General features: G+C 51.6%; 1 protein-coding gene across 1 annotated transcript in view; it reads left to right on the forward strand.

The window, feature by feature from the left end:
* The first annotated feature begins 201 nt into the window (after positions 1–201).
* Positions 202–12,249, forward strand: part of zbtb16a (zinc finger and BTB domain containing 16a) — a 65,935-nt gene continuing 53,887 nt past the window's right edge. The window contains exons 1-2 of the mRNA XM_061299470.1: positions 202–458; positions 2,087–3,376. Coding sequence (XP_061155454.1) covers positions 2,169–3,376 — 1,208 coding nt within the window. The 5' untranslated portion in view covers positions 202–458; positions 2,087–2,168. The remainder of the gene's footprint in view (positions 459–2,086; positions 3,377–12,249) is intronic.

Raw genomic sequence — 12,249 nt, forward strand, 5'->3', positions numbered from 1 at the left:
ACATTTCCCACCAGTCTTCCAACTTTTCCTCCCACTCCAAAAAAAATTCAAAACAAACCCCCCAAATGCTCATTTTAATAACGCGAGATCTCCTAACCTGACGAGATGCGCACGTTCTGTATTGATGATGGAGGGGGCGTGGCTTAGTCGCGCCTTTCACCCGACTGCGTGCGTGCATGACACACACAAGACATACAGACACATGTGGACATGAGACAGCCCCCTAGGTGTCTCACTTTCTCGCCGTTTGCGCTGCTTGGTCTGCAGCCTGACGTCAGCACCGCCCGCGTTGATTCGCTCCGGCGAGACAAGGGAAGGAGTTAGTGCGTGTTCCCAGAGAAGCACCAGCGCGAGAGAGAGAACCACGGAGCGAACGGGGCTTTACTATGCTCCACAAGCCCGCCTGCCCCCTCTGTTTGTCCGCCTGCACTCCGGACTCCGTGACACGTTAACTTCAGGTGAGTTCTGCGGCTGACATGCACCCACCGGCGCCACCTTAGCAGCACCGATTAATTTTTTTTTATTTTGATTATTAATAGTCGTCATTTTAAGCCCTTCCACGCACTTTCACGTTCTGGTGCACCTTTCGTGTCCTCGTTCAACCTTGCCGAGTTGTTGACGTGCATGGCATGGAGAACCTGCTACCTTTGGATGAAAGGTTCGCAAAGTTGACCCAATTTCGAAATGGTTAACTTAACCGCAGAACGCACCTGGAGGAGTTTTAGTGACGTTGTGGCATCATCTATTTGATTTCCTTTTTTTCATTTAAAGGCGTTTAATTGTATTTTCTTCTTTCGAGACGGCCCGATATCAATTAAAGTGATTGACAGCTGTCGGTAAATTGTTTGGCGTCATGACATCGGTGACCACCTGTGCGCCAAATGAAGCGGACTTTTTTTTTTTTCCTCCCCGGAGCGTGTGTTGGAATACCGAATGCATATTTGTCACACTCACAAGATCGCATCGATTTGTTTGGTTGGGCTTAAAGAGGAGGGGGGGGGGGGGGGTATCACGTATGTTCAAATGCAAGTGTTGTGTCTGCGCTGTCTAGACATACGGCGCGCGTCCTTTTTTCCCCCCCGTCTCTGTGGTATTAATAACATAACGCGCGTGATAAAAGAGCACCATTAAGTGCGCACACACGCGCAGGAGCGCAACAAGCGTTTACGGAAGGGTGGCTGGCGTTGGGGTGGTCGTAAATTGGACGCTATTGGCAAAGCTGTAATACAGATAATGTCGCGAATGACCTCCGTTGACTGACTGGGAGGGAGGGAGGGCGAGAGCGAGACTGTCGGTTTTGTCATCGCGTCTCGTCTCCTGTTTCAAATCGATGCCATCCGTGTACAGTAGTACTATTTATTCAATGCTCATTTGTGCAAACAAAAGCTGAGAGCACATAGATTGGGATTCTGTGCACATGATGCGGTGCATGATGCTGTGCACATGATGCAATTAGTGGCGTTTGGAAGAATGGTTGCAGGGCTGTGCCTACACCCCACACACACACACTTTTAAAATGCTTGACACTATATACAGTGCAGACTTGAACGTCACTTCCTATGAACTGTGGGAGCTCAACATGTTGCCCACGTGACTGGTGGCTCATTTTTGGATGTTTTAGTGCCGCAGCATTGTGTGGCGCTTTTCCTCTCTCTTCCCAGCCATTTCTGGCCGCCGCTCCATCAATCCCCCCCACCCCCACCCCTCCTCCTGGTTTGTGATGGGAATACTGAACGAGATGGCTATTTAATTTCCGAAAAGGCCGCTTTGGCGCTCTTTTGTGAGGCTGCCTGTTTAACCGGTCAGCTAAACGAATGAAGACGTGTGGGCTTGTTTCTTGTTTTTTTTTTCTCTCCTCTCTGTTTTCGCATGACATATGTCGTCGGCCTGATTGGTATGCAGGGCGAGCCAGGCAGACTGCTCACAAATTGTCTCTTTTCACAAATCTACAGTCGGTGCCCATGTTCCTTTAGCGTCCCCGCGGGGGACGTTAGGATTGAAAAGACCGCAAGGACTTCCTACTTGTCATTCAAAAGTCTTTGATGATGTTTTCGATTTTCAGAAAGACCTTTGTTCATCGTTGCAGGTTTCATCCGGTCGCTAAAACCACTGCCGAGCGGGGGGAAGGCTAGCCTCATGAGTCTGCCCGGTGGACTTGCATCGACGTCATGGATTTAACAAAGATGGGTACGATCCAGCTGCAGAACCCCAACCACCCCACGGCGCTCCTGCACAAGGCCAACCAGATGCGCCTGGCGGGGACGCTATGCGACGTGGTCATCATGGTAGACAGCCAGGAGTTCCACGCCCACCGGACGGTGTTGGCCTGCACCAGCAAAATGTTTGAGATCCTCTTCCACCGCAGCAGCCAGCATTACACCCTGGACTTTCTCTCGCCAAAGACCTTCCAACAGATTTTGGACTACGCTTACACTGCCACGCTTCAGGCCAAAGTGGAGGACTTGGACGATTTACTGTACGCGGCGGAGATCCTGGAGATCGAGTATTTGGAGGAGCAATGCCTCAAGATCCTGGAGACCATCCAGTCGTCGGACGAGAACGACGCAGAGGCCGGCGTCAACGATGGCAGCGCAGAAGACGACGACGAGCGCAAAGGCCAGAACGGGGTCAAGAGCGCCCAAAAGCATTCCATGGAGAGTCTCTACCTGTCGGGTGCCATGTCCAGCATGGTGGACCAGAGTCCCTCTGTCTCCACGTCCTTCGGCGTCTCCAACCTGAGCCCCACCAAGGCCGCGGTGGACAGCCTGATGAGCATCGGGCAGAGCCTGCTTCAGCAAGGCTTCGGGGGCCAGCACGCCAACGCCCACCACCTGGTGAGCGAGATCAAGACGGAAATGATGCAGGTGGACGCGGGCGGCAACGGCCACGAAAGCGCCGAGTCGGGCGCCTCCAGCAACGGCGAGCGAAGCGGCGAGGAGCGCAATCGAGACGGGCCGGGCACGCCCACCAGGAGCAGCGTGATCACCAGCGCCCGCGAGCTGCACTACGTCCGCGACGACGGCATGGGCGACCCTCAAGCCGACGTGGGCCACATGGGGCTAGAAGCCATGGCCGGAATGGCCGAGAAGCACCTGGCGTCCCTCTATTCGCTCCCGGTCAACCACAAAGGCGAGCACGCCATCATGTCCATGCCCGTCTCCATGGCCTCGGCCCTGCCCATGTCCCCGGCCTTGGCCATGTCGGTGGACTTCAGCGCCTACGGCGGCCTGCTCCCCCAGAGCTTCATCCAGAGGGAGTTCTTCAGCAAGCTGGGTGAGCTGGCGGTGGGCATCAAACCCGACGGCAGGAGCCAGCACGAACGCTGCAACGTGTGCGGTGCGGAACTTCCCGATAATGACGCCGTGGAGCAACACAGGTAGGACCGCTTTGTTTCATTTTGTGCTCTTCTTGCGCTCTTGATAGCTTTCTTGGCCGGAGTGCTATTTACCGCCGGATCATTGTTGTAAGCGGCTAGTGGCGTCCTGTCGGCTTGTTTTTGTCCTATCGCAAACAACGTTTTAGCGAGGGCCATCCAGGAAATGGAGGCTAGACCCTGAGAGCTTTTAAGGAGGTACTCCCGGGACAGTGTAGCGCTAGCGTGACACTGCTGCCGTCTCAAGGTCTGCAGCCATTTGCCATCATTTGATTTTTTTTTTTCTTGCCCTGTCTTTCCTCAATGTTTGCGCAAATCAATGATAATGCCACAGCGGTTAAAGTTCACTTAAGGATTTGAACTCTGTCACCTCACCTCTCGAATGAATTCCCCTCCCTCCAGCTTTCGTGGTATGTCGCTTCACTCCTGTTGCCGTAGAGAGGAAGAATTTCTTCAAGCAAAAGTTTTGTCGGAGTGAAAGTCAGAGCAACTTTCCGTCACGTCTACCTGTGTTGGCGTTAAGCGACTTTTAAACAAGCTTTCCAAACTACAAATGGAGTCCAGGCGCGTTTAAAGACAGACGGCGGGATGGACGGCGGCGGCGGCGGCGGCCGCCTTGAGAAAAGCTTGCCTGCCTGCCGTGCGGAGCCTTGCTTGTGTTTCAAGAGGAATTTCGTCAATTGCAGCGAGCTGGGAAATCTCGTATCAAAGGAGATTTCCACACAGTTTCGTGCATTGATCTGGCGGCGCCTCTGCCCCGCAGCATACTAATGGCGTCATTTAGACGCACCGTTGAGACAGCCCAAAATCAAAATGTTGCATCACACGCTTGGGGGAAAGGGGGTAGAAAAAAAAAACCACACACACACACACCCCGACACTCCTCGGTTCCTAGGCAAGATGTTTTATTTCAGGCGAGCGGGAGTCGTGTTGCCTTTGACTAATTACACATCATTTCCCCGCTGCCACCGTGTCGGGGTCACCACCGCCTCGGCAACAAACTCGCAGAGTTCACTCGGCGCGGGCGGGTCACGTCAAACACCGGCGGGATTGTTTCCAGATGTGGCTGGTGCAGGTCACCGGTGTGAGCTGACGCCATCCGTCCGTATATTTACAAGTTGAGCCAGAAAGAAGGCAACGTTTCCTGTTGGGGTTCAGTTGCCACTCACTTGCTCACACTCTGCTTTATATCAAACAAATAGTCATTTGGAATTTCAAACACTCTCTGCAACTTGGGCCGTAGTTCCTTTTCCGTGAATTTCGCTCTGTGCAAGGAGTCGAGCGAGCCGTTTATTGGGGTAAAATGTTCGCAAGGAGCTTTGTCATAAGAGAAATATTGCCGATACGGTCCCTAGTATGCAACAAGTAGCTTGGTCTCCTCTCGTGCAAATGAGCCGTAATGAGCATAGCACAGGTGAGAGTTTCCAGAAAGCAATCAGCGCTTGAAATTCCTCACATATGGCCAGCCGGCGAGGCGGGCCACTTTGAGATGAGATGAGGATTTCCTGCTCCTCTCTTTGTGTTTGCTTGTTTGTTCTCGCTATTCCTATTATTGCTTATTTGATTCAGCGGCGGTGGAAATAATCACGTTCGCATTAACGGCTGCACTCTCATGCTTTGCTGTTCATTACTTCTCGGCGGCGGCATTGGTGGCGGTGCTCGCTCTTCCGTTTTCTGTCCTTGTGTGGAGGGCGCGCCAATAACCCGCGACTCCAGGTGTTTAACCAGCGAGCCCGTGGCTCTTATCGGTATCGGCATATCACAGTAGGAGGGGAAGGTGGGGCGGGGGGGACGTAACCCCCTGGTATCCCTCCGAGCGTAGATTGAGTCCAGATAAAGGCGTGCAGTTTGCAGCAGGTGATAATGTTGTATGCACATGCGTGCTCTTCCCGTGCAAGGCAACAACTGACCAGTCACCTCTTCCTGCTTAGTATTTGCTCGCCATTCTTTAGCCACCTGAGTGGATCGTACGTATGTCTATGAAGGAGCCGTTCAAAATCACACCGTGAGTGGCGAGATCCCCCAGGCAAGAGCCGAGGTCCCCCTCGTCCTCCCGATCCGGGGCTGTAAAGGAGCCACGTTGACCCGCAGCGAAGCCACGGCCGCTCCCGAGCCAAAACCTCTGGCTGCAGCCCAATTATAGAGCGACTTTAAAAGGCTCCGCTTGAACGGTAAAGATTTACACCGCCATCGCTCTGATCTCAGACCTGTGCTCTTACCCGACTGTCAGGATAGGGAGATGTATCGATTAGAGACTTGACACGAAGGGGAGGGGGCCAAGGGGGGCTTGCATCTTGTCAAAGCAACAACACAGAGGCACTCGAATGTCCGGTTTTCTTTTTTCGGAGTGTGCTCGCCATGTTAATTCCTAGGCGGCGGCAACGGCGGTCGGTGATGCTCCTATGGAATCGGAGGGAAACAGGGGGGCTGAGGCAATGATCTAATCGGCAGGCTGATTAGATCACCTCCCTCCTGAGATAAGCGGTGGAAGGAGGCGCTTGCGCAATAAAAGTAAGCAGCTTGACCCGATGCGGCCAGCCGCCACAGACATAGCCTCGGCCGGCGTGGCGGGGGGCTACAACACACAGAGGCCCTCATCTTTTTGTCTCTGTGGGGGCCGTGCGGTCTGCAGGGATGGATAAGGAAAACAAACTGTCCTGGGCCTTGCGCGTGTCCACTTTGGTGTGGCAGAGTTCAGAACGGGAGCTCTAGGGAAGTGCTAATTATTGTGTTATCAGATGACGTGCAAATGCGTTATCGGTCTTAAACGTTCTGATGTCTATCTACTACCCCACACACACACACACAAAAAAGCTGTCTTTTTTTGGCACCAATCAAAGGAAGCTCGCCGTCTGCATTTAGTAGTGTGTTCTTTTGCTGTTATTCAACTCCCGCAAGACATCTGTATCAAGGTTTTCCACTTTAGAAAACACACGAAAGAATTACAGCCTCCGAGATGAATAGGTTTTACTTAAGAGTTCATAGAACCTTGGACCTGCTCCGCTCCGGGTTCTTATCCCATCGATATCCCATTAGCATCCCCTCTCTGGGTCCCCGCCACATAAAAGGAAACGTGCCGCCTTCCCCCCCTGTCTGATTCTGTCACTCTGGCGGACCATAGAGAGGATCTCCACAATGAGTAAATGTGGAAGAGCCAGAGGGCTAAACCGAGTGTGCTCACAAATATCCTCTGTGTGTGGAGAAAAAAAAAAAAAAAACTAGGGAGCGCCCCCAGCCTCCCTGGGAAGTATCAAACCGGAGGCCCGAGCGAGCAGCCTGCAGTGAGAGCTCCTAATTAGCCTCTTTGTTGCTACTTGAATGGCTCGCTAGCGATTGGCAAAAGGGGCCCCAGTGGAGTGATAGCGGCACGCTAAGAAGCTAGTCATAAAAATTAGCCCATTCTCTCCGCCGTCACCTGTTGCAAAAGCGCTCTCAGGTAAGAAAGTCAGGCCAGCTAATCCGCCAGTGGTTTGCGGAGCGTCCGGAAAGCGGCTGGATGCTAAATTAGCCTTTGTCGCTCTGCGCCATCGTAGAGGTCAGGTAGGGGCCCGCAACCAAATCTTAGAGACTTTGTATAATTCATGACAATAGTAAGAAGGTAGATATCGAAAAAGATCCTTCCCGTCCGTGTATGACAACGACTTGTGGCAAGCATCGGAGCGCTTGCTTTCTCTCTCAGGCCGGCCGGTCCTAAACTGAGCTGTAATCCAGGAGGGATCAGTTGGGTAAATCAAAACCGGAATCTTAAAACCATAATTGATTGATGTATTTGCCAATGCATAGGATCTTTTTTTTTTTTTGTTGCATCGCATATGACGTTGACCTCCTGGAAATATTTGACAAAAATCCGCTAAAACTATAGGGGCGGAGCTAGGATATTGCGAGTATGCAAACGCTTGCGTGATTTGAAGTTGCCCCAATTCTGGATGCAGAGAAAATGAAGCTCCCCCTATAATATGCACAAAGTGTTGCTTGATCGAAACGCAGTACGACCCAACCCTGGTTTTTGGGTTAGCGATGAAAAGATGTCCTTTGTTTTAGCAACTGTGGCTTAGTTTTGGAAATTGCTTGAATGTGACACTTGATGGGTCCTGTCTCTCACGCTCCCAGCCATCTTCAAGGTTTCCCTTGACCGCTTCCAGATTGTTTTTGTGTTTGTCTGTTTGTCCCTGGGCGAGAATGGGGTAGTAAAAAGGAGGCGGCGGCGGCGGTAGTGTTGGGGGGGTGCAAAAGCCATTCCATTTTGTGGACAGATCGCCCGAGCCGGTGGCTTTGGCATGTCATGACTCAAGCAGCATCATTTCTGTCACTGCTGTCTAGCCGCCGACCTTACAAATGATGCCGTATACTCGCCACCATATGCCATTAGGCGTGCAGTAAAGCAGGAGTGATGCCACCCCCCCTCTCCCCCAAACCCCGCCACACTTTTCCGTCACTACTTTCCACCTTTGGGAAAGGAAAAGCAGATTACAGCGTCCGTTCTGGCCGGCTGATGATTCTGTTCCCTTGTTGTCCACCCCCTTCGACGCCGCTTGCGTTTTACAGAGTGCCGCTACCGGCGGCGGAGGGAGGCTTTCCCTCAGCAGGTGTTTGGGTGCTTATCAGCCACGTCTTGCGCCCCTTATCTCCGGCCCTCAGCTTCCTGCATCCTCTCACTCGCATGCCTCCGAGCGGGGATATATTTCACTTAGCCTCTGACCCGAAACCTCCTTCTCCGTGTCTTTTCGTGTCTCCGCCCGGTGCAGACGCAACCGGTTACCTGTTTTGCACTTTAGTCGTTAGTTTGCAAGAAGCGCCCCCACATTGTTGTGAATCATACCAATGGCTGGGGATCACTCACAAATATCTTGAAAGCATCTTTCTTTTTCAACATAATCGGAGAAATAGAGCTCTTCGCAATGATTCTTTGCCAGCGCCAATTCAGAGCTGAAGTTATCACTTTGCATTATTCCATGGTGTGTTTATCCCACTTTTGGGCAAACCGAGTGGTCCCGAGCCTTAGCCACGCCTCGACATTCTGGCCTCCCACGTCCCTCGCCGGGGACAAAGGCTAAAGTGTCTTAGGACGAGGTTGCGCTCCCCTTCGGAGGGGGTTGACCCCTTCGGAGAGCCTAACGGGGAGCCTTCTATTTTTCCTTCCTAATCCCCCACTCTGAGCGGGCCCAGTGGGGAAGAGAGCCCGCTGCCTAACGCCCAAAGGGGGCTCTATTGTCAGCATCGGGCTCCGTTACAGTACGCCGGACACAAGGCCGGGTCTCGTCGGGGTCAATACTGGACCTGTTTACAGTACGGCTTTTCATTGGCCGGGTGAAACGGGAACCCGCCGTGGATGAGAGTCCGGAGGGCTATTTGAAGGGACGACCACTGTTTGTGTTCAGTCAGGCCTCCAGTTTGGGTCAAAGAGCACGGAGGGTTCCAAAGGGGGGGGGGGGCAGCAGGGGTTACAGACCTGACTTTTGTCTGTGTGTGTAGTGTGTATGAGGGGGGGGGGGGGGGGTTACGTTGCGGCTTGGTAGCAAAACATCCATACATTGATCATCTAAAGTGCCGAGTGAGTCATTTGAAACCAACCTCACGACAGTTACAGCAGTTTCTCATCACCTAAACAACAAAGAAGAGCTTGAATGGACTTGTTTGGCCAACACCTTAATCAGTTCTCCCTCTTCACAAAGTCCAGTTGAAATTTTGCAACACCTGTTTCTGTATGTATATCATGGTACGCTCATGTCTCGTATATTTTCTGACTGAATCTTCTTCTGTGTACCTGATTACACTACCCATCAAGTAAAACCTGTTTGAAAAACGAAGCACAAAAGGCTCTCAGGCTGTTTCGATGAGTCAAAAGCCATAATTGAACGGCAAGACAACTTGGCTGGGATTTTCCCCGGATTGATCGACAAAATTGGACCCTCGATTGCAGGGATTTCCAAATTGAGTCATGCGTTTTTTAACTCCATTGCATGTTGAACGGGCTTGTGTGTATCCGAACTTTTGGATGGCTAATCTTGCTGTAATCTTAGTGTCAACCTTCCATCGTGGCCTAGCGAGTCGCCGGGACTGAGGGGAACCGCCCGCCAAGACGTGCCATAAACACAGCAGCCGGAACACATTTTATTATTTTTACTGGGACAATGACGCTAGGGGTGAGAGGTCAGCAGGCAAGAACTTTACAGATGAAGCAGGCCTCAGTTGTTGGAGGGGGGTGGTCCCCCCCTCCGCCACCCACCTCTCACCTCTATTGTCCAGCCGAAACACAAAGGCGGCTGTCAAAGTGTCCGGTGGGCAGCGCTTTGACCCAACCAGCCAAAAATGTAACATAATCCTGAATGATTATCAAATAAATCTTCTTGCTGCTCAAGCAAGGCGGTGGCATATCTCCTCAGGGACCTGACCTCCTCTGGACCCCCGCAGGTTCGATCGCTACCCTCTGGCTGACAGTTCAGAAGCGACAGCTTTTTGTCATAGCTCGACTGTACTCTGAGACTTCTTTTGTAGTTTTGCGAATAATTGCATCGTGTGCAATACCTTGTGAGAACGCATCTTCAATTTGATCGCATCTGTGAGAATAATAAAGACGCTCTTGTTCTTGTACTGTGTTTCCAATGCCGATCAGGATTTGCAAGCGAAGTGCAGTCACGGGTGCGGTACACCGTGCAGAGACGCGGCGACCGGCCTGGTCCAAGTGCTCCGGGTAAAGCGGGGGGTGGACATGGTGCAGCTTTCACATGGCCCTGAGGTCCTGACCCCCACCTTTGTTGGCCATATTCAAACCCCCCGTCCGCCCTCTTCTTAGCGAGGCCCGAAAGCCTTTGAGCAGAGCCCTCGACCCCCTGCCGAGCGCACCCCTTCAGCACATTAATAGTGGCACTGGAACTAATTGCCCAAACTTAGATGTGCTTTAGAACCTCCGATTGCCTCAGCTGCCAGCGCCGACACAAACATATCCACCGCCTCCCGAATCGGTCGCTTTCACAACACTCCACCCCAAACAGAATTAAACTTTCAAAAGAAGAATCGGGTAAAATGACCGTCTTGTACGCCCAAACGGCTGTCGCCCATCGGCGTTCGGTCTTTTCGGCTTTGTGTAGTAGTAAAGCGCCTGCCTTGTCTTTTTCGGAAGGGCGGAGCGCCGCACATGGGATCCCCGCCACCATCCCACCGTGCCAGTAATTGTCCCGATGGCCCATATTTGCCCTAGTTCCCTGCAGCCGTGCGTTCTTGAGACTGTGCATGCGCAGCGTCTAGTGCCAGACGGTGGCACTTCGCACCGTAGTGTCTGCTGTCTACTCGGCTGCCCTGGCTATCGCGCCTGTTCAAAGAGGCAAGAAGGCCTCTAAGGCCGTTTTATGATTTTATTGGCTTGGGAAGAAGCGTTCTTGTCAAGGTGTCAGACCGTTAGCTCCGTTAAGACCGCACAGTCACGTGGTGAAGAGGACTCCAAATGGATTAAGACCTGTACAATCCAATATGCGCGCCGATTGGAAATACTTTCCATCTGATTTAGGACATTTCTGTACACGGTTGCCTTTGCGGCCACGATTCCAGTTTTCTGCTCGGTTCTAAAAACAGGTCGCCTGTGATTTCCCACCGCTTACATAAACCTGCAGGCTGCAGCCGGGGAAAGTCCTTGTAAACGTCTTTCATTGGCACTAAAAGTACTCGGCTAATGACTTTTTTGGTTAATCCGGCGAGGGCGGCGGCGTGCGCGGCGGCGTGCGCGGCGGCGCACGCATGATTCGTTTGCTTATTTGACTAGCCACCAGCGAGAATAATCATGCTAATAAGAACACACTTTAGAACAATTCGTTGCTCTCGTGACCTCGTTTTTGCCTGTATACTTAAGCTTGCTGGTAAAGTTGTCAATTCAGTTATGACCACCGTTGACCTTGAGGATTTGCATTTCGAATAATCGTTTTCTGCACCGATAATGACGCAAATACCACACGTGCGGGTTCGAACGGCGCCTCGGGCCATCTCGCTTGTCAGAAGGCAGAAATGTGATCCACTCCGTCACCGTTCCTGCAGAAAAGGGTTATCCATAAATTAAATCAGCGAATGGGGTGCTGTGTTGAATATAAAATATGAATCTTCAAATTTGAAAATCCTCCATCAAACGTAACACCTCGTTGCACTTGAACCCAAACAAGATGAAGAAATATGACGCAAGGGGGCGGCCCGGCGCAGCAACGCCTTTGTCTGCATAATGTCAGATTAGTTGCGATTCAACTTGTCGGCCGTATCAACTTTTTAAGCGCTACGACTGATCGATCAAAGGTTCCCTGTAAACGCAGTCTGAATAAATCCAGCTTTTTTTTCTTTTCTATTTCTACACATCCACGTTGGCATTGATTCCTAATAATCTCCCCTGAGCATCACGCCGAAGAATAAACTCTCCTAGCGTCAGATAATCCGACAGATGTGCACGGCCGGCTCCCGCCCGGGTCTTAGAGGCGCAATGACTAAGGCTGAACTTTATCCTCTTGTAGCCACAATACACGGCGACGCTGCACAAACATTACAATGCAAACATGCTAATCCCGACAGGGACTTTACGTCAATCGTTGACCTTTTTCATGAGCGTGCGCTTTTCCTGACATGGCCGGACGCGGTCGGTAGATCAGATCAGATTAGAAGTAGCATAAGTGATGGTCTACCTACTTGTCAATTGGTGTCAGTGCTGATGATGAAGTGAACAGATTTCGGGATTCAGATCTATGTCAACCGTAATCTACTGTGGATTTAAAACAAAAGATCCGGTTACGCAATCCATTGTCTGATATAAGGTGTGGATATTGTCAGAGACAGCAGAATGTCCCATATGATACGAGAAGAAACAAAAATGTGGCACCTACATGAATTTGATGAAATGAAAAGTT

Source organism: Syngnathus typhle, linkage group LG15 (genome assembly GCF_033458585.1).
Source record: "Syngnathus typhle isolate RoL2023-S1 ecotype Sweden linkage group LG15, RoL_Styp_1.0, whole genome shotgun sequence".
Taxonomy (NCBI): Eukaryota; Metazoa; Chordata; class Actinopteri; order Syngnathiformes; family Syngnathidae; genus Syngnathus; species Syngnathus typhle.